Source organism: Hippocampus guttulatus, chromosome 5 (assembly GCF_054856545.1).
Source record: "Hippocampus guttulatus isolate MCC_2025c chromosome 5, RoL_Hgut_1.0, whole genome shotgun sequence".
Lineage (NCBI taxonomy): Eukaryota > Metazoa > Chordata > Actinopteri > Syngnathiformes > Syngnathidae > Hippocampus > Hippocampus guttulatus.
This window is the reverse complement of record NC_141265.1, coordinates 6311342-6334663: the sequence shown is the minus strand read 5'-3', so window position 1 is coordinate 6334663 and position 23322 is coordinate 6311342. Positions and strand designations below refer to the sequence as shown.

General features: G+C 42.5%; 4 protein-coding genes across 5 annotated transcripts; 2 read left to right on the top strand and 2 right to left on the bottom strand.

Annotated features, from left to right (window-relative positions):
* Positions 1-340: 340 nt before the first annotated feature.
* On the bottom strand, positions 341-2758 carry srrd (SRR1 domain containing). Its single transcript, XM_086110408.1, has 6 exons — positions 2526-2758; positions 2399-2439; positions 2084-2271; positions 1901-1999; positions 1661-1812; positions 341-1584 (listed from the first exon to the last, which is right to left on the bottom strand). Exons 1-6 carry the CDS (start codon positions 2666-2668, stop codon positions 1332-1334), a joined length of 876 nt encoding a protein of 291 aa, XP_085966534.1. The 5' UTR covers positions 2669-2758; the 3' UTR covers positions 341-1331.
* A 55-nt stretch (positions 2759-2813) lies between these two features.
* On the top strand, positions 2814-8223 carry tfip11 (tuftelin interacting protein 11). 2 transcript variants are annotated; one of them, XM_086110403.1, is made up of 15 exons: positions 2814-3118; positions 3390-3596; positions 3713-3881; positions 4097-4253; positions 4342-4469; positions 4568-4729; positions 4856-5047; positions 5179-5358; positions 5868-6002; positions 6080-6183; positions 6292-6460; positions 6657-6900; positions 6992-7134; positions 7229-7394; positions 7521-8223. In XM_086110403.1, the coding sequence occupies exons 2-15, from the start codon at positions 3391-3393 to the stop codon at positions 7865-7867; spliced, it is 2502 nt and encodes an 833-aa protein (XP_085966529.1). In that variant the 5' UTR covers positions 2814-3118; position 3390; the 3' UTR covers positions 7868-8223. The 2 variants fall into 2 exon arrangements, with proteins under 2 accessions (XP_085966529.1, XP_085966531.1); XM_086110405.1 differs by having other exon boundaries at positions 2814-3121.
* Positions 8224-8827: 604 nt separating this feature from the next.
* Positions 8828-16643, top strand: thoc5 (THO complex 5). Its single transcript, XM_086110407.1, has 20 exons — positions 8828-8850; positions 9062-9181; positions 10321-10464; positions 11186-11299; positions 11396-11493; positions 11635-11781; positions 11876-11990; positions 12139-12271; positions 12362-12439; positions 12581-12624; positions 12893-12992; positions 13542-13650; positions 13725-13826; positions 13910-14006; positions 14330-14441; positions 14529-14632; positions 14941-15028; positions 15193-15308; positions 15391-15581; positions 15675-16643. The coding sequence occupies exons 2-20, from the start codon at positions 9083-9085 to the stop codon at positions 15736-15738; spliced, it is 2055 nt and encodes a 684-aa protein (XP_085966533.1). The 5' UTR covers positions 8828-8850; positions 9062-9082; the 3' UTR covers positions 15739-16643.
* On the bottom strand, positions 16522-20921 carry LOC147204778 (alpha-internexin-like). Its single transcript, XM_086110406.1, has 5 exons — positions 20256-20921; positions 19065-19185; positions 18282-18481; positions 18059-18183; positions 16522-17976 (listed from the first exon to the last, which is right to left on the bottom strand). Exons 1-5 carry the CDS (start codon positions 20886-20888, stop codon positions 16965-16967), a joined length of 2091 nt encoding a protein of 696 aa, XP_085966532.1. The 5' UTR covers positions 20889-20921; the 3' UTR covers positions 16522-16964.
* Between the last annotated feature and the right edge of the window lie 2401 nt (positions 20922-23322).

Sequence of the window (23322 nt, the reverse complement as noted above, 5' to 3'; positions counted from 1 at the left end):
CCAAAACATACACATTAATTGATTACCGGTATTCTAAATTGTCCATATATGAGAATGTGAGTGTGACTGGGTATTTGTCCACTGTGTATCCTGCTATTAGCTGGAAAAATAGGATGGATGGGTGGATTTAATTAAGTATACATTTGTTTTGTTTTTAAATACATGTACATTTATTTAAATACATTTTAAAATTCCTGTTGGATTGTATTTGTCATGTTTATGAAATAACCACTTTCCTCAAAACTAAATGGAGTGTTAAAACAGTGACTGTGATGTTTGAGAGATCAACAACTTCCAGTCCCTTTTAAGTTCTTTTTTAAATTAAACAAATACTCGAGTCCAAATTTTAGAGCAAAGATTTATGTGATCAAACGTTAACTGAAATTACAGGTGCCAACACCCACTGTCCAACTCCTGTCAAACAAATAAAACAGGTATACAGATTAAACCACACCTATTTGTACAATTCCAGAAATGCCAACGTGTGCCAAGATGGATTCAAAAGAAACAACTGCTAATACTTTCAAGTCTTTTGTTTTTTTGCTCATATTTAGCATAACAGCCTTCTTCAACTCGATCGGCCTTTGTGTGAAGTATGCATATTCTCCCCATAACTGCATGGGTTGCTCCAGGTGCTCTGGTTTTCAGCCAGTTCTTTTGCCAAGGTGCTGTCACAAGTACTGAAGTCAGTCCCATACAGTTGTTGCCCACTTCACCTCAGTGATTGCTTTAATGCATAAAAGTAAATATTGCTCTACATCTGACAAATGTTTTTAAATAACATATTGGGTTGGGGGCGGCACGGTGGTCAACTGGTTAGCACGTCCACCTCACAGTACAGAGATGCAGGGTTCGATTCTCCGGCCTTCCAATGTGGTGTTTGCATGTTCTCCGCGTGCGCGCGTAGGTTTTTTCCGGGTACTTCGGTTTCCTCCCACATTCCAAAAACATGCATGGCAGGTTAATGGAACTTGAAATTGTCCCTAGGTGTGATTGTGAACGCGAATAGTTGGTTGTCTGTGTGTGCCCTGAGATTGGATAGCAATCAGTTCAAGGTGTACCCTGCCTACTGTCTGAAGACGGCTGGGATAGGCTCCAGCACACCCATGGCCCTTGTGAGGAGAAGCGGATTGGAAAATGTGATTTTTGTCAAATGTGGGCCTTTGTGGGGTTGGGATGAAGTCCAGAACACAGGTTGAGGTTTTTATTCCAATCATTAAGGTGGACAGCTGGACATGGTGTTGGCTGTAAAGTCCTTCCGGTGAACGGCAGCCACATCATCTCCCTGTCCTTCTGGGACAATGTTGATCAGTGTAAGTGAATCCCATAGTTCATGTGCTTTCTCCATTCTGAGATTCTCTTAGTATTATTTCCAAATCAGAGCAGTGTTGATATTGTGGTTCAGGTGGCTCTGTCCAGGTAGACTGATTGAGGGTGTTTACTTTGCTAGAATTAAAGGTTATGAGTGCCGTGTCACAAAAGACGTCAGTCAGATGAGATGGACAGGTCAGTTGTCTCTCCTCACATATAGTCACTGCCTGGTTGATGTAGCTGTAGTCCCGTTTGAACTCTCTTTCGACCATCCTGTCCGGACGGGGGAAAAAAAATTCTAATAAATATCACCTTAAATGATTTCCAATCCAACATGTCTTGTACAAACCTCTCTCTAATGCCATTGAAGCTGTTTCCAATTATTACCACAAGTGGCAGACAGTTTGGACTCCAGTTCTTCCACAGGAGGTTGTTGTACAGCGCTTTTCCACAATGCATGAGATAAAACAGCGTGGGTTTGGTCGCCAATCGCTTCCCCTCCTGCATTTCAGACGGTGAAAAAATAAAGTTAATAATACACAATAATAAAAATAAATTTACACAACTATCAGTGCCTAAGTATAGTGACCTCATTTTCTGTGAGTACAGTCAGACCCAACTCCCGGAGTACATCTTTTTCTCCAGAGGAGAAAGCAGGATCAAAAACTAGACAGTGTTTCAATGGAATCTGGGAGAGTCACATTTAGTTCCGTTAGTATATTTGGACATGACATGACATTACATGGCTCACAAAATCAATATATATTTTCACCTTTGCTGCATCCAGGAGAAGGAGCATTATAGCAAGCTGATAACGAGCAGACACGCATGATGAAAAGGTGCCCAGGCCATAACATACACACTCAAGTGAACTTATTTTGGCATCCAAACTCTCATGCAGTTGGCCTGAAGAGGACTCCGTGTCTTTTTGGTTCAATGATACTGCCGCCAGCATCTGCTCTGGAGAGAAGATTGGAGATACCATCGGAGACAACAATGGTGACTCAATTCTGTTGTTTTGGCTTCTTAGTAAAACAATTGTTGAGAAATAACATTTATTATTATTATTATTATTCAAGGGACTCACCTTTCCATTCTTTCCAAAACCCTTCACATCTCATTTCAGCCCTGCAGAAAACGAGACAGATTTTGCGTAAAAGTCTGAAATAATTTTAACAAAGTATATTCTTTTTGGTGATATGAAGCAATCTTACACTATTTCTTTGATCCTTTTAAGAGTTTTCCCAACATCCAGTGGCTCATTGCACAATGCTGGCGACATTTGTAATGACTTGAAATTTCTGGATGCGCCCTTTCGTCGGCGTTGCACCTGCCATTCACTGCCTATGTCAGACATCGAGATTATTTATTCGAATATAAATATGCAACGAAAAAATGCCTATTTTTTTTTACCAAGCATTTTTTCTGCAGTAGTTTATAACGTGCAAGGGAATATTTTGGTGTGACACCAGTCTTCTACTTCCGGAGTGATGTCGGAATCGGCAGCAAATTATTTTTTCATGACGTGTTCTTAAATTACCTTAATGCATAGCAAAGCCTTATAATTAGTCCCTTTTTCGTGAATTAGGACTGCATTTTATTTTTTAAAACTGTGGGCAACAGCGGAAGTACATTTTCGACCGGAAGTACTCGAAGTGTTCTCGAGTGCTGTACGTCAAGAAAATGGTTAACGTTAGCTAACCATGTCAATCTAGATTTTAGAGTGATAGGGAATGTATTTGACCAATTAAAAGACAATAATTATATATTTTTTATATTTTATTGACCGATACGTCAAGAAACGAAGGTGGTAAATATTTTTCTTTTACGTTCTACACTATACAATGTTTTATTTGTGTGCAGGATCCTCGTGACGCCTACTGTTAATGATAATAAACAATTCAGATCGATACGAGATTCTTGATTTTTACCATTTCTAATTCATACAGCAAAACGTAACGGGCGTTTTTAATACGGATAAAATGGATCCATGCTTTCGAAGCATTTGTAACGTTCGTAAATCTTGATCCTATTTGTCGTTTCACTGACTGTACTTCTTTCATCATCATTCTTTCCAGAATGTCAATGTCACACCTGTATGGACGGAGGAGGGCAGAGGAGGATGGTGTAGAGATTGAAAATTTTGAGATCACAGATTGGGATTTGGCCAATGAGTTCAACCCAGACCGCCGCAGACACAGACAGACCAAGGAGCAAATGACTTATGGCATCTGGGCAGAAAGGGACTCTGATGAGGATGAGAGACCCAGTTTTGGAGGCAAGAGGTAAAGTCATGGTTTTGTTTCCATTTTGAGCCACTGCATAATCATCCAAAGGGGGCCAAAAAAACCTACATTTTTTTTAGAGAGTAACAAATTAAACCAAGTATTTATTTTTGTAGATCTAAAGACTACACTGCTCCGGTGAATTTTGTGAGTGCGGGTTTAAGAAAAACTGTAGCTGATGAGAAACAGGAAAGAGAAGAAGAAGAAGGTTCTGATACTTCTGATGATGATACTCCTTCTGCACCTCCACCTGCTCGAGTGACAACGCCTGGAAAGCTTCAAAAGGTGAATTACAGATTGAAGAAATGTTTGTTATTCATTGGTGTGAATATTCTTAAAGGGTTGTATAGTACAGTGATTTTTAACTGGTGGGTCGAGACCCAAAAGTGTATCATGGACTCATGTTGGGTGGGTTGCGGAGAGCTAGTAAATAAATTACATTTGTTTGTATTCCAATTTTATTCAGAACAGAACAGGAAAAACTTTTTTTTTTCTCCTAGGGTAATTTCCGTGGAAACCAGTCTCAGAGGTTTGCAGGGGGTATACAGACTGGACAAGGAATTGGTTCCTGGGAGAAACACACCAAAGGAATTGGTCAAAAACTGCTGCAGAAAATGGGCTATCAACCAGGCAGAGGCTTGGGCAAGAATGCGCAAGGTGCACCGAATTATGAGTACTTACTTTTACTTTTGGGGTGGGGATTACAATGTACAATTTCTGACCATTTGCCTTTTTAATGTTTCAGGTATTGTCAATCCTATTGAGGCGAAGGTTCGGAAAGGAAAAGGAGCTGTGGGTGCTTATGGCAATGAACGAACCCAACAGAGTCTCCAAGATTTTCCTGTGGTTGACTCGGATGAGGAGGAGGAAAAGGTAACATGTTTTGGCATTCAGATCTTCACTCTTAATAGTTGTGCAAGTTAAAGGTAACCCAGCGTGATTATGACATTCTAAATAATCTGTCTCTTTAGGAGTTTCAGAAGGAACTAGGTCAGTGGCGGAAAGATCCGGCAGCCACTGGAGCAAAGAAGAAACCCAAGTACTCGTACAAAACTGTGGAGGAACTGAAGGCGAAAGGCAAACTTACTGGGCGCAGCACAGGAGCATCTGCTGGAGAGCTGGCACAAGTCAAGGTTAACTGATTATACCTGTTATGTAGTATGTCATAACAACAGAATGCTATGTAGAAAACCACCTCTCGATAGTGGAAATAAACATGGTCAACACGACACCCCCATCCTATATCTTCCTATGTGTAGGTAATTGATATGACTGGAAGAGAGCAAAAGGTATATTCCAGTTACAGTCAGATGTCCAACAAGCACAGTATGCCAGAAGACGGTCCGCCAAGCACGTCCACGCGGGATCAGAAGGGATCCGGCTTTGCACTCCCTGAGCTTGAACATAACCTTCAACTTTTGATTGACCTTACGGAACAAGACATATTACAGGTACAAATTGAACTTCTTACAGAAAGCCTTTACATCAAAACATATTGGTCAATTTATTCATCAGTCACAACCAGTGTTGTATTCAATCACACACCAATAACAGTTTTATGGTCTCACATCCAACTGTGTAGTCAGCCCGCCGCCTGCAGCATGAAAAAGATGTAGTGGTGTCGCTGAGCCATGAGTCCCAGGCACTGCAGACCAGGTTGGAAGAAGAACAAGACGCCATCCACAGAATGGAAGCGGTGCTGGCTTTGGTGGACCGTTTTCCTTCTGCAGAGACAGCACCGGGGGAGGGACCCACTTTGCAGGTATGTTGATTTTTGTTTTTATGAGCAACTACGCAGCACTGACAATGAATAAAATGTGCTGCTACAGTCCTGAAGAAAAGCTCATTGAATATAAAACCAATAGGGTTCTGGGGTCAGCAGACTCAGGGTAATTAGTGTAGCCCATCAGCATTTAGATGTTATGCTGCACGTTAATGGAATAAAATTCCAATGGATCTGAAGTTCGTCCCCCCGTGTAAGTGCTTTTTAATCCATCTTAAAAAAGACATTTTCCCTCATAACTGTGATTGAGGTCTTTTAGAGCATTTCTATAATCACTTTTTCAAAAATCGTGTTCTTGCACTGTATGTTACTTTGGTCATTTTAGTCAACATTTCTTCACTTTGCTTCTAAATGTCTTATTTTTTGCCTTTGACTGGTGTATGTGAAGCACAGTGTTACCTAACATATGAAATGTGCTATGTAACTAAAGCTGCCTTGCTTTGCCTTACTTTTCTGTTCATAAAACTTTGTTCTTAATTGCCCTTCAGGAGTGCGTCCACATCTTTGAGACTTTACAGACAGACTTTTATGAAGAATACAAGACGATGGGTTTGGCTGATTTGGCCGTAGCTGTAGTTCATCCCTTACTCAAAGACAAACTTTTTTCCTGGAATCCATTGAAGGTAGGTTTAATCCCTTTCACTCGCTATGATTTAGCCCGGTAGCTTTGATTAGCCCCAACGGTTTTGGTTTGTTTCAGGACTCTTCTCATTGCTTTGAAGAGGTTGGTAAGTGGAGGGCAATTCTCGAATCTAGAAACCTTGTCAATAGTGGTCACGATTCAAACATGGACCCTTACCACAGGTAAAAAACACACACACACACACACACACACACACACATTGAACAGCCTCATAGATTTTAGTTTGAAGTTAGAACCTGTTTTTATTCCATGTGCGTGTATTGTTCCAGACTGCTGTGGGAAGTATGGATCCCAGTGATGCGGTCCTGTGTGTCCGGGTGGCAGCCTCGCATGGTCGGGCCAATGGTGGACTGTGTTGATCTGTGGTCTCCTCTTCTTCCACTTTGGATCTCAGATTACCTGCTCGAGCAGCTTGTTTTACCTCGGCTACAGCGAGAGGCAAGACATATTTATATGTCAAATTTATGTTGTGGTTGGTGAGAGGGGTGGGGGGTGGGGGGTGGTTCGGTTGATTGTTTTTACTTCTGTACAGCACTTTGTGATCATTTTTAATGTATGAAGTGCTGTACAAATAACATTGATATATTTCTTTGGTTGTGTGCACCACCTCAAAAGCCTATTTTGTGATTAACAGGTGGATGCGTGGAACCCCTTAACAGACACGGTGCCAATTCACTCATGGATCCACCCTTGGCTACCTCTGCTCCAATCACGTCTCGAGCCTCTGTACGCGCCCATCAGGAGCAAACTAGCTAATGCTTTGCAGAGGTGGCACCCCAGTGATGCCTCAGCACGCCTCATTCTGCAACCATGGAAAGATGTTTTCAGCCCAGGAGCTTGGGAGGCCTTCATGGTGAAAAACATCATCCCTAAACTAGGTAATCTACTTCCTCTTCTTATTCATGTCTTTTTAAGACCCTATTGTTTTTTTTTATGTTGAGGTGTGATTATGACTATTTGCCCCTGCAGCGTTGTGTCTAGAAGAGCTGGTTATTAACCCTCACCAGCAGCAAATGGAGCCCTTTCATTGGGTGATAGACTGGGAGGGGATGCTGTCCCCATCTAGTCTGGTTTCCCTCCTGGACAAAAATTTCTTTCCAAAATGGCTCCAAGTAAGGAACTTTCACTATCAAAGTATCTGTAGACCCAACAGAGCAACATAACTAATTAGTTCACGTTTGACTTTCTTGTCTCTGTTCACGATAGGTCCTGTGTTCATGGTTGAGCAACAGTCCTAATTATGAGGAAATCACAAAATGGTACCTCGGTTGGAAGACCATGTTCAGTGATGTCTTGTTGTCACAGACACTCATAAAGGAAAAGTTCAATGAAGCGCTGGACATCATGAACCGTGCAGTATCTTCAGGCATGGGTGGGTTTCGGCAAATATGTATACAATACAAGTCCATCTCAGCATTTCTTTCAATCATTATTGTTGAGAATCGGAGATATGGTGTGACACAACTTACTGTAATGTGTTCTGCATGTGTACCCACAGGTGGATACATGCAACCAGGTGCAAGAGAAAACATTGCATATCTCACTCAGACGGAGAGAAGAAAGGACTTCCACTATGAAGCCATGCAAGAGCGCAGGGATGCTGAAAGTGTTGCTCACAGGGGTGCCAGTGCGAGTGTACCCACAAACTTTAAAGATCTCATCCAGACCAAGGCAGAGGAGAACAACATTGTGTTTATGCCGATAGTGGCCAAACGGCATGAGGGCAAACAGCTGTACACATTTGGACGCATTGTCATCTACATAGACAGGGGGGTGGTATTTGTGCAAGGAGAAAAGACATGGGTTCCCACGTCTCTGCAGAGTCTGATAGATATGGCTAAGTGATTTTGAATATTGGTCATTATGTAAAGCATGAATTCTCAAGTCAGGTCCTCAAGAGCACCTATCCAGCCTAATTTCGATGTCTCCCTCCCCCGACAAATTATCAGCTCATTAGCAAGCTTTGCAGAAGCTTGATAACGATCCTGTTCATTTGAATCAGGTGTATTGGAGGAGGGAGACACCCAAAACAGGCTGGATAGGAACCCTCCCCAGGATCGAACTTGGGCACTCATGATGTAAAGGATAAGTACAGTAAATGTTCTCTTTTTGTGACTTCATCCAATAGGATCACAATGTTTGTACACTTTTTACACTGATGTAGAATTTCAAATAAATGATAAGTTTTTGTTTAAAAATCTGATTTGCCTTTGTTTTAGAACTCAACATGTACAGCTCTAAGGAACTGGACAGCCCTTTGTTTTTGGATACTCTGAGTATAGTGATCATTACAACAATTGACACAAATGAAAAGCTATGGTATTTGTTTTTAAATCATAAGAATCACATGTACTGCCAAGAATAGCCTGCCTGCCACCAAGTTCACACTACTAGCTTCACTTTTTAACTGTTCTTGCTTTGTTTTCACACACACCCGACCCAATACCTGAGGTAACTTTGTGATGTGACCTCCTGCTGAGTGGATCCCCGCTTTCCACTGAACTAAAACCTGTTCCTCCACGACTGCACCGTTTGCTTCCTGCAAGCACAAAAGAGGCCCCCTCAATTCCCCACCAAAAGATGTCACGCCCAGCCCCCCAACCTCAATTAACAACACAATGCAGGGGGGTAGGTGGAGTTGTCTGTTGTTGACTGCAAATAACGTTCCTGCAGGTGGCAGTGGTGTACATATCGCTTCAATTTTGCGAACCTTTGGCACCGAAAAGCTTCCGTCTGCATACTCTTCCGGTCTGCACCCTGGGCGCACTCCCGATCTTCGGCAACATATATTGTGAATTTCGCCTTTACATAATTTGCTCATCATAAAGGTGCGTGGTGTGTATGAAGTCTTAACTCTGTCAGTGCATATATCGAAGGTTTTGTTTCTTTATATCGGCCGTGAAACGATATCTGAAAAGTGTGCTAGGTAACTAGCTTAGCGGACGCTGCATTGTTAGCATACAAATGTGTGGCTCATCAGTGTACATGGTACAGTACTAAATGTTATTGTTTCTCCTCACCTCTCCAATCGTAAATCAGCCGGCGCTTTCCATCTTAAAAATGTCTTCGGAAGCACTGAAGAAGCGAAAGGCGAAGGTTCTTCGCAACGAAGCGGGAACTACGGAGGTGAAACGAGGCAGAGGGGACGGAGACCAGCAGGTAACAGAAACCAACTCAGAAACTTTTTGCACAGTATTTCAATTTGCGTTTCTTTTGTAAGTGCTGTACTGACATCATATCAAACATAATATCGTTATTATTTGGGAAGCTTGGTGTTTAACAACGGATCGTAAAGTTGGTGAGGAGAACGAGGTCACGGGGGTCTCAAAGCACTGGGCGTGGATTAGCCGCTCACGCATTTACACAATTACAATACTGTATTTGTCGGGGGCGGGGGGCAAAACTAAACCAAATACTGTACTGTATACTATTACATGTATTTTTCATAGTTGAATGGTAAAGAAGTGTAATGCTTAACATACGCATACTTTTTTGCTCCAACTAAAGGGGATGTCAAGTAGTTATTTAGTACTTTATTTTTCACTTATGTCATTGATTTTTTTTTTTGTCCTACTTTCCTCTAAACGGCAAGTCAGCACAATTCCGTCTACAGACACACCCAAAAACATCTTATTTTTGCTAAAACCAGATTACACTGATAAAGTGTTATGGAAGTTTCATATCATGGTCACAGTGAGCGAAATTATCACAGTTATTATTCACAAGTTTTATTCTTAATCACAGTAAATAATATAAAACCAGCAGTCCTGTGTACTTTTTGCAAACGGAAAAGGCAGCAGTCATTTAATTAACTTTTGACCAAACTTGTCTTGGTGAACAATTGTTGGTGGTCATGGAGATGAGTCAAAGCATGGGGTCTGTTGTTTTGAGTTAGCGTCTTCTTTCTTTCAATTTTTTATCTTCTTGCTGTTACATCATGTGCCAAATGGAATGTGCCCCCTGTAAAAAAAAAAAAATCTTTCTGAAATGTTATCTTGCTTTACGGGTAAACTGTTTAATCGCTACCACACTCAATCCAATATTATTGTGACTATGCAGATCAGACAAACCTTTGGGGCTGTTCCAAAATGTTATCATGAAAACACATAGTGAAGCTTGAGATGTTCCCCCAACACCTTACCAGATGTTCGACTTCATGAATTGATGATCGATTACTGTTGAAAGATATATTTGTTGAATGTTCAAATAAGTTCATGATTTGCGTTTTCAAGACCATAGCTTTACTATCCTCTGTTCAATTGCGCTACTCTCCTATTTATTTCTATATATGTTTCTAGGACATATGTGTCTACAATGAGGAGGTGGAACTTGATGGCCGGGAGCATGAGGAGGACTTCCTCCAGTTTAAAGAGTCATGCGAAGGGTTGGCCACTCTGATGGGTGAAATACAGAAGCTCAAAGCCAGTGGGGCAAAAGAGGGGGTGAGATATACATTCATTCACTTCATCAGTTAATTGTGCTTTGACGGCTATGGGAATCACATGTACCTCGTTAATACAGTTACAATTTTTTTTCTTTTAATTTGTACCAGTTTGTGACTTGGGTTTGGCATTATATGAATTTGAGCGATTCCAGTTCCACTTTCGATTGCTCATTCAGGTTCCAAACGATTCTCAACTTTGCTTCTTTCAGCGGGGGGCAAAAAACGTTTGCATGATTTAAATTTGGGTGTTGAAATTACAGCCATCCATTTTTAGTGGTCAGCAGCATGAACCACTCAAGTCAAACTCAAGGCCAGCGACATCATTTTATGTGACCCGTGATGGCAAATCATGTGCGTCAACTTCATGTTTCTTGCATATTGTCTTCACTTACAACAACACTGAAATATGAGATATTGTAAGCATTTGTTGTTAACAATCGCTCCTTTAAAATAAATTGAAAAATAGTTGAACAAACAATTATTTACTGGCTTCCGAATTAACTACAATGTTCCTCCTGACAAAACTAAGTTTGGAATATCTAATTTGGAATGACTGGTCCGTATCCGTGGGAATATTTTGTTTTATAGTAGAACATAATGATTTGAAAGTAAACTCAAGATTTTCAAACAAATCTATCGGTGTGTATTAATTTATGTTGAGTACTGTGCTGTTGTTTTTTTACCCTGCAAAGGCAACTCACTGGCAATGTTTCTTGCAGTGTGCTGAGGTTGAGCAGAAACGCTTGCAGAGCTGCAACCACTTTATGACTCTGAAAAAACTCAACCGTTTGGCTCACATGCGGCTCAAAAGAGGCAGAGACCAGACCCATGAGGTATCAATGTGGCACTTGATTCACATATTATAGCTGATCAGAGCTATGCAGTGTGTTGGTGAACATAAATGTCAAGGCGTTGTTTTTGTTCAACAGGCAAAGCAAAAAGTGGATGTTCTGCACCTTCAGTTGCAGAACCTTCTGTATGAAGTTCTGCATCTTCAGAAGGAAATCAGCAAATGTTTGGAGTTCAAGTAAGCACGAAATGCATTTCAGTGTAAAGGATAGTCAATTCAGGTCTTATTCTTACTTGCACTTGTTGGATTATATCTTGATAGATCATGTCTTGAGAAATATGACTTACTATATAATTAACGTCTTTGTTGTTGTCTCAGGTCAAAGCATGAGGAAATAGACCTCGTGAGCGAAGAAGAGTTTTACAAGGATGCACCGCAGGAGATTTCCAGGCCACAACTCACCAAAAAAGATCCGCACCAGCTCACCCTGGCACGGTTAGACTGGGAGCTTGAACAGAGGAAAAGGTGCTCAAACATTTGTCCGTCACTGCTCAGTTGAAGCACAATGCCCTGAAAATTCTGCACAGCGTTCTGAAGACATACTCAACGATTTATGCAGGTTGGCAGAGACGTACAAAGAGTCTCAGGCCAGTAAAGAGAAAATCCAGAAGAGTATTGAGATCAAGAAGGAACACCTGAGAAGCTTGCAACCCGGCCTGAATGCGATCATGCAGGTATAACATGCTGCTAATAACTATTATAAGTCCGAATAGTCTTGCGGTAAGTGAGATCTGAACCCTTAACTTCCCAGTTCGCGCACCTGCATTTCTTTTGGTATTCCAAGAATGTCATTGTGATTTTTGCCCCCTCTCGTTTGCAAAGGCCTCGCTGCCAGTGCAAGAGTACCTTGCCGTGCCTGTTGAACAGACCCAGAAACACACCGAGATCGCCCAGCACCTGCCACCGCCCCTCTACGTCCTTTTTGTTCAAGCCAATGCTTACGGCCAAGCATGCGGTGAGGAAGATTCTCAGACACCGCCCACCCTTTTTTATTTGTGCCTGAAGTGCAAAGTCCTATTCTGAGTAATTTTATGTTTTCATTCAGACAAGAAACTGACCGTGTCAATCAGTGGGGATGTGGATGAGGCCAAGGCTATGTCCAAACCTCCAGAGGATTCTCAAGGTAAGGCCATGAATAAATATCTATTATTATTATTATTATTATTACATATGCTTGTCATCGTGTACCAGATACACATAAACAGTACAAGAAAGCAGACACTGCACTCCTGTTATACTGATGCTCACGTTCTATGTCATGCAGATGATGACAGTGACTCAGATGCAGAGGAGGAGCAGGAAAAAACTGTGAGTCTTGGCTCATCTAAAACACACACACACACACAGGTTGGTGAGGTCAGCCAGTCTTTCAGATGCTCGTCTCTGCCATTGTCCGACTAAAAAAAAAGACCCTTGAGCTCCAACTGTCACGCTGAGGGCAGATGGGTGACGGCGAAGGAATATTGACCACTTCCTGTAGCAAAATGAGTGCCAGCTTCTTTGCAAATGAAATACCTGAGAAGCTTTCATGTCATCAGTTACAGTTTAAGTAGATGTTCTGTACCGCACTTTACAGAAAAGGAGACGGTCAACGGCCGGCGGCCAGCTGGATGACAAAAGACGAGAGATGCTCAAGAGGCACCCGCTGTCCCTCTCTTTTGACTTGACGTGTAAAGGTAAACTAATTTCCCCCTCTTGATGGCTTGAAGTGCCAATTCAACATGAAAAAGTACCTGCACATTCAATGAGGACAAACGGTGTCTGAAATCACAAGTTTACATTCTTGCTAAAGTATGTGTGTGAGTGAGAATTGATTGTTGTGCTTAGTGATCACACTTCTTGAATCTTGTGGTCCCTCTGTTTGTGACTGGAAGAAGACAGAGAGAGCTGCATTGCAGGCTTTACTTCACCTAAAGGGGAGGAGAGAAATGAAGAGAGGTGAACTCACCTTGGTGCTTCTGCAGCATTTTATTTTCTACTGAGTGCTCTTTGCTCAACTCTGCTGAGCACACTCACACATTTTCTCTGACCAGCTGTCTTCTCCCAGCTTCACGCCTCATCTGATTTATCACGGAGGATGACCTCCATGACTCAATTGTGTGCCACCACAACCACATCCTGTTTAGAACTCTGATGCACTAATTGGTCCTAGTGGGACAAGACAGTGGATAATCCCAGTGCCGGGGTGATTTTGTCATCCACTAATTATGAGTGTGTCTTTGCAGATGGCAGCGTACTCGGTCTCTACTTCTACTACCTGATCAATCTAAACATCATGACGGTCAAAGCTAAGATTTCCGCATCCATGGACCTCACCACAGCGATCAGTGCAGGGTATGTGCGAGTGTGCAAGATAGACTTAAGTCTTCATCTTTCCGCTGCTGATAAAATGTTCACTCCATTTATAGGGAGCTGGTCAAATCGGAGACGCTTCTCAGCTGTCTGTATTCCAACGATCATGGAAGAGAAACACCCAATCCAGCCAACCGATATCAATTTGATAAAGTTGGGTAAGGAGGCCATGGCACTTCTAACAAGATGTGTCAAACATTTCATTTCCATTCAGTTCACATTTGTCATGTCACGTCCACAGGATAGGTTCTTTTGCCGACTATGTGGAGGAGCTGGGTCATCCCTACAAGTGGGTTCAGAATCTTGGAGGATTAAATTTTCCCAGTGATACCTCAGAGGTGCGTGTACTCAATACGGTACTGCCTGCATTTGACGTTTCTAATATTGCACCGGTTGCATGTAGCAAAGCATTATTACTGCCATCAGTCAGACATCTCTCCTGTAAACCTGCATGTGTGATCTGCAGCCAGGCAAGGGGTGGTGTGACAGTGACAGATTCAATCAGCAAAATAAACATTTTTATTTATTTACATTGCACAACAATTGTGCAATAAAACACCCCCCCCCACCCCCAACCATTAGGAAGTAATACTTAAGAAGTAACTTGATCATTGTCCTAGCGTTTGATCGTTTCATGTCTTGATGCTGCTTGTTTCTCCAGGGGGTGCTTGTGGGCAGTTCTTTGAGTGCTAGCCATATGGAAAACACCATGAAGCTCCTGAGGGGGCGTGTCCTGTCCCGCTTGGCTCTCCATAAGCAGTTTGCCTCTTTAGGTAAAGTAAAGTTACCATTGACGGTGGACATTAAGTGGTCTTAATTGAAGAGATGTTCACTTGTGACCGAGGTTGTTCTCTCCACAGAGCACAACATCATCCCCGTTACCAGTGAGTGTTTGTACCTCTTTCCAGCCAAGATTCTTTCTCGGTTAACTCAATGGACCACCATCACTCAAGAGGAGTATATGGTATGCACTCAAGATTAGATTAGGAATCTAAACTGATCCAGTGAGATTCATTCGATGTATGGACACATACATCGAATGAATCTCAGTTTTGGAACTTTGGAGTTACAATACTACTACATACTATACAGTGTCCTACATAACTTGATGCATTTATGATATTACCAAGATAAATTAGATAATTTTATGCACCAAGATTGAAGGGAATAGTTTTGGGAAGGCCTTTTATTGCGATCTGAAGTTCCACTGCACAAAGCCAGGCCCATAAACTCATATCTTTTTAAAATACCCTATAATCTCTTCCCTGCTAGAATTTCACATTCACACGTCATGTGACTGATGCTGGTCTGGCAAAAGAGACTGATATGTACTTCTCTGGAGTTGTTGAGAGAGGCACAGGTAAGCATCGTTTCAATTGTTTTATTCCTGTTTTTTTTTTTTCCCCCTTAACTCATTCAGTACCAGCCAATTCTGGACCAAGTCTGAAAAGACGTTTAAAAACGTCTTTGGGAGTGAATGAGTTAATATTCACTTAACAACCCCAATGATATTTATTTTTGTAGCTCGCCTCCAGGCTGCAGTAGTGCTGAATCCGCGTTACCCAGAAATCTCTCCTCTCTTCTCGCTCTCTCTCAACTGGAAGGGAGAGCGCAGCGGGCACACTGATGACAACCTTCGGGTAAAAGCATTTTATAATTAATTTGAATGTCCGCCACACACAAAAAAACAAAAACAAGCTGACTCATGTCTCTTGGGCCTAGGCCATGGAGAGTGAGGTGAACGTGTTCAAAAATGAACTGCAGGGGCCACGTCCAGGCTACCAGCTCCTGACCAATCAGATTTCACGCCTGTGTGTCTGTCTGGATGTCTACCTGGAGACTGAAGAACAGGATGATGGTGTGGAAGGACCACGGGAGTTCCCCCGTGAAAAGATGTGTCTGCGTACTGTCAAGTGTGTACCTAGAAGAATAAAATGTCCCAATCTTTGACGTCCACTTATATCTGACTTGTGGTCTTTTTTTTTCTTTTTTTCCCCTTCTTCCAGGGGTCCAAATCGTCTGAAGCCATTCAAATACAACCATCCTCTGGGCCTCTTCAGTCATCGCTAAAAGTTGACTTGCGATTCCTCTGATTTTAATTCATCACAGCTATTTGAAGCATTTTAGACAAGAGTAGACATAAAAAGGCAAACAAAAAAGAAATGTTTGAAAATAAACTGACACCTTATTTTCTTGGGGGAAAAAAAAGTGTCCGGGCTGTGATTTCTAAATTGGCCAAATTTTCCATTCCCTCTACACCTCATCGCTGCTCTATCTACACTCGCATTCATTGATTGCAAAAGGTGAGCCAGGACAATTCAATCAAACACACTTTAACTTTGTTTTATCATTGTATTACTTGGGCACACTGATATCCAATAAATAGATTGGATGGTGTGGAAAGCAGAATGCCACATGGTTTTCAATGTCAGCTACTCTCCATTACCAAAAGTTTAGCCATAACCTGTAATCCTAACTTTCTTGATGTCTTTTTTTTTTATGGTTTTCATCTAGAAATGTATTAACCTGCGCACCAACACTTATTCTGTTAATGGCTAATTACTATAAAAAGATAAAAGGGGGGGGTGCACACAAACGTCGTGTATCACTAATGACGTGATGGAAATATGTGACTAAAGAGGAAATTGACTTGTGGCATTATGCTGCACTGCACCTCATTTATACATGAGCGAGGCTTGCGGGACGGGTGCAGTGTCTCCACCCCTCCTCCTTCCACTGCAATGCAGGCAAGTCTTGCTGCATTTTACCTTTCAGCCTCGACATTTCCTTTCACGAATCTTCATCTCGGCTTTCCGCATGACGGCTTCCCCTGCCGACTTAAGCCACACAATGTTGTTTGTTATTCTTTATTTTTGTTTTGTGTTGCATATTTAACAGGTTCATACATATCACTGTCAGGCCAGAGGAGAGAGACGTCTCACCTGTGAAGAGAAACATTAAAGTGCACAAGCCAAGTCTGTCTGACTAATCTTTCTAACATAGCAAATATAATATAGATAGTTGTATGCGGTATATTTCAATCTATTATTTGGGACCATTATGTTCAGCTTGGCATCTCTCCTTGAGGGCAATGCAGGTACAGTATAAATGCACTTAATACTGAAAGGCAGCTGTCACATTCACCGAAGGAGCTTGATAAACAGCGTTGCCAACAGACATAATAGCATGACTGGTGCGTATATAGTAAGTAGGTCAATAAAAATAAAGATTGCTTAGTTATGCTTGAGCATCCTTCCTGATCTCACCCCTAAAGTTTATTTTTAGTTCACTCTTCTTCAATTATTGGCCTTCTCCGTACTGTCTTTGGACTCGGCGCAAGGAGATTTTGCCACTTTTTTCGTCTTCCCTTCGTCGGCAGCTCCTTGACTGGTCTCCTTTTTCTCTTCTGGTTTCTCAGATTCAACTTTAGGGGTAGGTTTCTCTTCCTGCTTCTTAGCTGGCTCCGTCTTTGCCAGTTTAGGAGCTGAGGGCTTCTCCTCAACCGGGGGAGGAGCCTCCTCTTTTGGTTTGGAGGCCGGAACTTTGTTCTCTGCAGCCTTTGCAGGTTTTGGAGTTTCTTCCTTCTTTGGCACCTCAGTTGTTTGACCGTCTTTTTTTACGTCAGGTTTGTCATCCTTCTCCTTTTTGTTCTCTGCTTCTTTCTCCTTGTTCTCCTTTTCCTTTACTGGTTGTTCGACATTTTCCTCTTGAACGGATGGATCACTCTTTTCATCTTTGACAGACTCAGGCTTGTCTTTTTTCTCCCCTTTCATGTCATCTTTTGAAGCAGGTGCGGGCTTGACCTTCTCCTTCTCCGGGGTTTCAGGTGTCTTGGGAGGGGGAGATTTAGATCGTGGGGATTCGTTTGGAGGAGATTTGGATTTGGGTGACTTTGCAGGGGATTTGGCCATGGGCGATTTGGACTCGGGTGATTTTGGGCCAGATTTAGGCTGAGGAGTATTCGGGACTTTTTCTGGTGATTTGGGAGGAGATTTTGGCTGAGGAGAATTTGCGGCTTCCTCTGGCGATTTGGGAATCTCCTCTTGCTCACCTGCTTCCTCTCTTTTCTCCTTCTCCTTTTCCTCTCCTTTGTTTCCGTCCTCCGTTTTGCATTCCTCTTCTTGATTCTCTTCACCTTCTTCCCCCTCTTCCGCCTCCTCTGTCACCTCTGTGACCTGGGTCTCATCTGTCTGCTCTTGAACAATCACTTTATCTTCTTTGACTTTTAGATGCGCTGAAATTCTACTATCGAAATAGGAGTAGGGACTTCCTGGCGCAAGACGACTCTCTTCACCCTCCAGCAGTTTCCTGTTTTTGGCGACAACATGAAAGCTTTGATTCTCATGAAAAGTAGAATGATCGACATGCATGAGTATAACAGGGCACCAACCTGTAAGCCGCTATTTCAATATCTAGGGCCATCTTCACATTCAGAAGGTCCTGATAGTCCTTTAGCTGGCTGGCCATTTCCCATTTTGTATTTTTCAGCTCAGAGTCCAGATGACTGATGGTGTCCTGTAGAATGAACACATGGTAAGACAAACTGATTTAACATCTCAGTGTCTTTAATTTCCTTCTGATGAGGTGTCTGACTGAGTTTGTGATTGTCTTGCCTGAAGTGAGTCAAGGTCGTCCTGGTGTCTGTCCTCGCTCTCCGTACGCTGCCTCTCCAAGGACTCCTTGGTTCCTCTGAGAGTCTCCAGCTCGATGGTGCGACTCTGCAGCTGACGACGGTATTCCACGATCTCCTCTTGGGTCCCCCGGATGGCATCTTGGTTGGACCTGGCCGCATCTGTCAAACGCTCCAAGCGCACTATACAAACCGAGGTTTGGTTGTGTCATGATCCATACCAAATCCGACACTATACACAGCACATTTTCGTGTGTTGTAGCTTTCCCTCCTTAATGTACAGCCTGTGTCTGACCAAGCATCCTATCCAGCTCCCCTCTTGTAAGCGTGAAAGAGCCTCACTGCTGCAGTCAGCAGGACATCACATACAGTCGTCAAGGTCATACTGCCAACTGTGTTCTACCGGACAGATCAGCAGAATACTTCTTTCCACACGATTTAACCCGTGCCTCCCCGTGTCCGCTGGTTTCCTTCCACATTCCAAAAACATGCACGGTATGTTAATTGAGCTCTCTAAATTATCCCTCGGTGCGATTGTGACTGTGAATCGTTGTTAATCTACGTGTGTCCTGCGATTGTCTGGCAACTAGTTCAGGGTGTCTTCTAATGTTATATTTGTTGTTAGCAAAATACTAAATGAAAACATACTGCTGTGACCCGTGATGAAAATGAAGTTGACACCTCAGTATCGCATTGTTATCCCTGTTACACTGTGATCACTTGAAATATTTGGGGGGAACTTCTACTCCCCATGGACCAGCCTTACCTTTGAACCAGTCCTCGGCTTGTGTGGCATTGTTGTTCGCGTGGCGGTCGAGCTGTGCACGGATCTCCCGTAAGGCTCCAGTCACGTCCACTTTGGGTGAGTCACGCAGGTCAAAAGTCACCTAAATATAGAAATATGGAAAGCTGTAAGAGCATTTGTATTTAAACAGTATGTGTGCACAGAATCGTTAATGCACCAGGTACCAGTGTACTCTTTGTACTCACTAGTAAGGCAATTCAGCGCACTAATAGAAGAACCAGGGCCTACTCTTGAAAAAAAAATCCTCTAGTTGACATTTGCATCATACTGGGACTAGTAGTGAAGCACACCATCACCTCACTAGTACAAGCAGCATGTAAGTTGTTAACTGGTGCAAGGTTTTTGCATAACCTGTGTTCGCAATAGGAGAAATAAACATTACTCATAAGACAATTATTTTAGTAGTGCGCTCTAGTCAGTCTACCAGTGTAAGTTCGTCATCCTACTACTGTACAGAAATTTCATACGTAGTGGAAGGCAATACTGTCTTGAGAAAAAACATCACTGATAGACAGTTATTCTACAAGTGCACAGAAATGTCAGAAAAAAAATTGAGAAAAGTATTATGAAGATTGATAAACCTGTTCGTCCTAAGTGTTCAATTAGTGTGCAAAATCAAAATGCCGTAATCACTACTGATAAGACGTAGTGATTCTTCTACTAGTGCACCCAAGTTCAACTAGTGTCCATATTGTAGTGGAAAGCAGTAGAGGGAAAAACATGACTTTAGTAACCTAAACAGTCGTTCTACTGGTGTACTGGAGTCATTTTACTAGTGTGCAGAAATGTCATACAGCCGTGGAAAGCAGGATTGAAAACACGTCCTCTAAGTATCGTTCTACTAGCGGCCAGAAATACCCCACAGTAGTAGAATTAGACAATACGTGTTGAAAATAAAAAAACATCACTAAAACATTCAAGTGCTCCCGAACTGTTCAACCAGTTCAGGGAAATGTTATTTAGTAAGGCACTGGTAGAAAATTATACTGTGCGCCCTTGTCGTTCTCGTGCGTGAGAATCTCACTCCGAAGACAGTAGTTGAACTCCTGCACCGTAGTTACTCAGCTAGTGCGCTAATTGCCTGACTGGTGAGAACAAAGAGCGCACTGGAAGTACAGAAGAGCGAATTGATATTCAAACGGCCTGAACCACCTCCGCGCCGTGAATCTGAGCGAGGAACTCGGCCATTTCTTCTTCGTGGTTCTTCTTGAGGAATGCGCCTTCGTCGTCCAGGGCGAAGAGTTTCCTGTCCAGCTCCATTCGGGCCAGCTGGCACTCGTCCACGTACTTCTTCATAGCCCGCGCGGCCGCGTCCAGCTCCTCCCGGCTGCGCGCCTCCTCTTCTAGACGGGCCCGGACCTGCTGGACGTCCTCCTCCAGGCGTTGGTACTCCACGGCCGTGCGACCTTTCTCCCTGCTCAGCTGTCGCATGAGCCCCCGAAGGTCGTTCAGCTCCCGCTCGTAGTTCTCCCCCACCGAGGTGCGACCGCTCTGGCACTGCCGCAGGTTTGCCGCTTCCTCCTCCAGGTTGCGGTTGTGCATCTCCAGGCTGCGCACCTTGTCGATATAGCCGGCGAAGCGGTCGTTGAGCGCCTGCAGGATCTCCTTTTCGCTCCTGCGGGACATGTCCCCGTTGAAGGTGTCCACACTGTCCCCGGAGGACGGTTGGCTGCTGTAGGTGAGGCGGCGGCGCTGGGAGTGGAAGCCGATGGAGGACGCCGAGGCTGGCCGAGGTTTACGGAACCCGCTCGGCCCGAAGAAGTGGCTCTCAACGGTGGAACTCATGGTGGGGACTGCAGCAAGAGGGGGAGAGCGCCCGCATTTATATATGAGGGGAGGGGAAGTCACTAGTGAGCACCCCAACTCTTTAAAGGGACACCTTTTTCTTCTGGAACCATGCCTACATTTGCATTTACCCTAACGCAGTTGTTCTCAGAGCTTTTGCACCAAATTAGATCTCCAACCCAACACAGTTGCGCTCACACTCACACCAAGGGACAATTTGGAGTGTTCAATCAGCCTGCCATGCATGTTTTTGGAATGTGGGAGGAAACCGGAGTACCCGGAGAAAACCCACACAGGCCCGGGGAGAACATGCAAACTCCACAAAGGATGGCCGGAGCTGGGATTGACCCTGTACCTCTGCACTATGAGGTCGACGACCCAACACAGTTGTTAGTAGTTAATAATAAATAAATAAAGACGAGGTTTTATTTCATAAAAGTATGTTTGATTTTATTGAAAGTACTGTAACATTTTGCACTGTTTGAACACAAACACTGTGCTTTCATGTAAGGAAAAAAAAAGTTGTAAACATCTGTTGATTCAATGAAAATGCATTGTACACAGTAGTCAAATGAAAAATGTATCAAAGTAAATGTTTCAAAACAACAGTTCATAAATATTAAATGCAAATGTCTTTAACTTAAAAGTTAATCACAAACAATCCGTCCTTGGGACAGCGATTCCATCACATACCACGAGGGAGAGGCCATGTACCACTTTCTGTCAAGCCTATGGGAAAACAATTTTGTGTGTAAAAAATACAACCGAAGGACGAACGCAATTATTCATTCACAAGACAATTATTAGTCATCCATTTTCCATATACTGTACTTAAGTAATATTTGCAGCACCAGGAAGTGATTGAACGCAGTCTTTAAATTTCACGAATAATAAGGTGCTTTACTATATGTTTTTTTTTAAATAATGATGCATTTTAAAGATAATACATTAAGGAGCTTCTGTACGGTGTATTAATCAATACAAAAATAGTAAAATTATTTTTGGTAATCACCAATGCTGTTATTCGAAGATAGTTTTTGGTAAACATTATAAGAAATGTATTATTCCTATCATAAAAGCACTGCAGAATGGATTGTTGAAGACATAGCATGACTGTGCATTCTGCTGATGCTTAAAGCTCTGATGCTGCAGTGTGAGTTTGCAGATTCACACCAGTCCCATAGGGAGTCTTGGCCCCACGCTCACAAACACATATAAAACTATTCTATTGTTTTGTTTGTGGCCTGAGGCATCCTTACATCACTGACACAGTATTTATCATTATTCCAATCATTGGTTAGTGTTATGTTCCAAATGAATTCTGTAAATCAGAAAGCAACATTGTTTGATATTGTTGAAGGCTAAGTGGATCAGCACATACAGGTTAAATTCTCTGCGTCAGCCATTCTTGGTCCCAGTGCTGTCACAACAATGTCCGCTAGGTCTGCATCCCGTCCTTGAATGCCCCTGTGAAGTACACTTTGAACTCTTTTGTGTCACTTTTTTCATGGGGAAAAAAACTGTTTCAGATTGCTTTACTGTCTACAATAACAGTACCGGTACATCTACTTATGCTAGGCATAAGAATCTGCTTATATGACCCAAAAAGGTATGCAAAGTTATGTTTTTAAATCTCTTCTGTGTGATAAAAATAATGAATTATTTTTTTAAAATATTGCATATTTAAAATACAAATAGCCCAAGATAAAGGAATGCAACACAGTGAGAATCACTGGAGATAAAATGATTTACTGTAAACACACTAACATCATTCAGTGACAATGCACAGTTACTATTTTCTCTGTCTGCATGTGTCATGAGCTTCACAGTGGTGTTATTTTGAGCACTTTGATTCAAGACAATGATAGGAGAGAGGAATAGGAGGGCAGTGAGCTTTCCAAACACTCAAGGGAGGTTGCAGACAACAGGGGACAGGGGTTGAAGGGATCATGCAGAGTGATGCATGGATGAAAGGGAAAGAGGGTGGACAGAGGAGTGAGACGGCAGGAAATAAGGGAGAAAATAAGAGTCACCTTCACAGGGACAGCTGGAAAAGAATGGCTGCCATGGCAGTTACACGATGACTCAGCCGTAATTTGATTACAGCAGTGGAGTTGGTTGAAACATCGATGTTCTTACTTTAAAGGAAGACACAATCATGGAAAACTCCAGTTTTGACTGCATGTGTGCCGTTGTTTTATAAAGAGCAACACTTAACACAGTTGAATAAGTTCTCCGGTGGTGAAATCACATTTCTATGGCATGCTTTTATTACATAATAATAATAATAATAATATAATAAAAATTATTATTATTATTATTATTATACTGCTGCGTGTCAGAAGCGGCTGACAGCGAATGCTTGCGCAAGCCACCATTGGCAAATTTACCCTATCCACATTGATTGACCATCCATCACTCATGGCTGCAGCAT

Excerpts from the sequence above, each read along its gene's own strand:
- srrd (XM_086110408.1), bottom strand. The coding sequence starts at position 2,668 with ATGTCTGACATAGGCAGTGAATGGCAGGTGCAACGCCGACGAAAGGGC. Across the intron at positions 2,440-2,525 it reads AAAAGGATCAAAGAAATAGT|GGCTGAAATGAGATGTGAAG; the intron begins GTAAGATTGCTT and ends CGTTTTCTGCAG. Across the intron at positions 1,585-1,660 it reads TTCAATGGCATTAGAGAGAG|GATGGTCGAAAGAGAGTTCA; the intron begins GTTTGTACAAGA and ends CCGTCCGGACAG.
- tfip11 (XM_086110403.1), top strand. The coding sequence starts at position 3,391 with ATGTCAATGTCACACCTGTATGGACGGAGGAGGGCAGAGGAGGATGGT. Across the intron at positions 3,597-3,712 it reads CCCAGTTTTGGAGGCAAGAG|ATCTAAAGACTACACTGCTC; the intron begins GTAAAGTCATGG and ends TTATTTTTGTAG. Across the intron at positions 7,395-7,520 it reads TGCAGTATCTTCAGGCATGG|GTGGATACATGCAACCAGGT; the intron begins GTGGGTTTCGGC and ends GTGTACCCACAG.
- thoc5 (XM_086110407.1), top strand. The coding sequence starts at position 9,083 with ATGTCTTCGGAAGCACTGAAGAAGCGAAAGGCGAAGGTTCTTCGCAAC. Across the intron at positions 11,494-11,634 it reads AGCAAATGTTTGGAGTTCAA|GTCAAAGCATGAGGAAATAG; the intron begins GTAAGCACGAAA and ends TTGTTGTCTCAG. Across the intron at positions 15,029-15,192 it reads AGTTGTTGAGAGAGGCACAG|CTCGCCTCCAGGCTGCAGTA; the intron begins GTAAGCATCGTT and ends TTATTTTTGTAG.
- LOC147204778 (XM_086110406.1), bottom strand. The coding sequence starts at position 20,888 with ATGAGTTCCACCGTTGAGAGCCACTTCTTCGGGCCGAGCGGGTTCCGT. Across the intron at positions 19,186-20,255 it reads CTCAGATTCACGGCGCGGAG|GTGACTTTTGACCTGCGTGA; the intron begins GTGGTTCAGGCC and ends TTCTATATTTAG. Across the intron at positions 18,482-19,064 it reads AGCCGAGGACTGGTTCAAAG|TGCGCTTGGAGCGTTTGACA; the intron begins GTAAGGCTGGTC and ends CGGTTTGTATAG.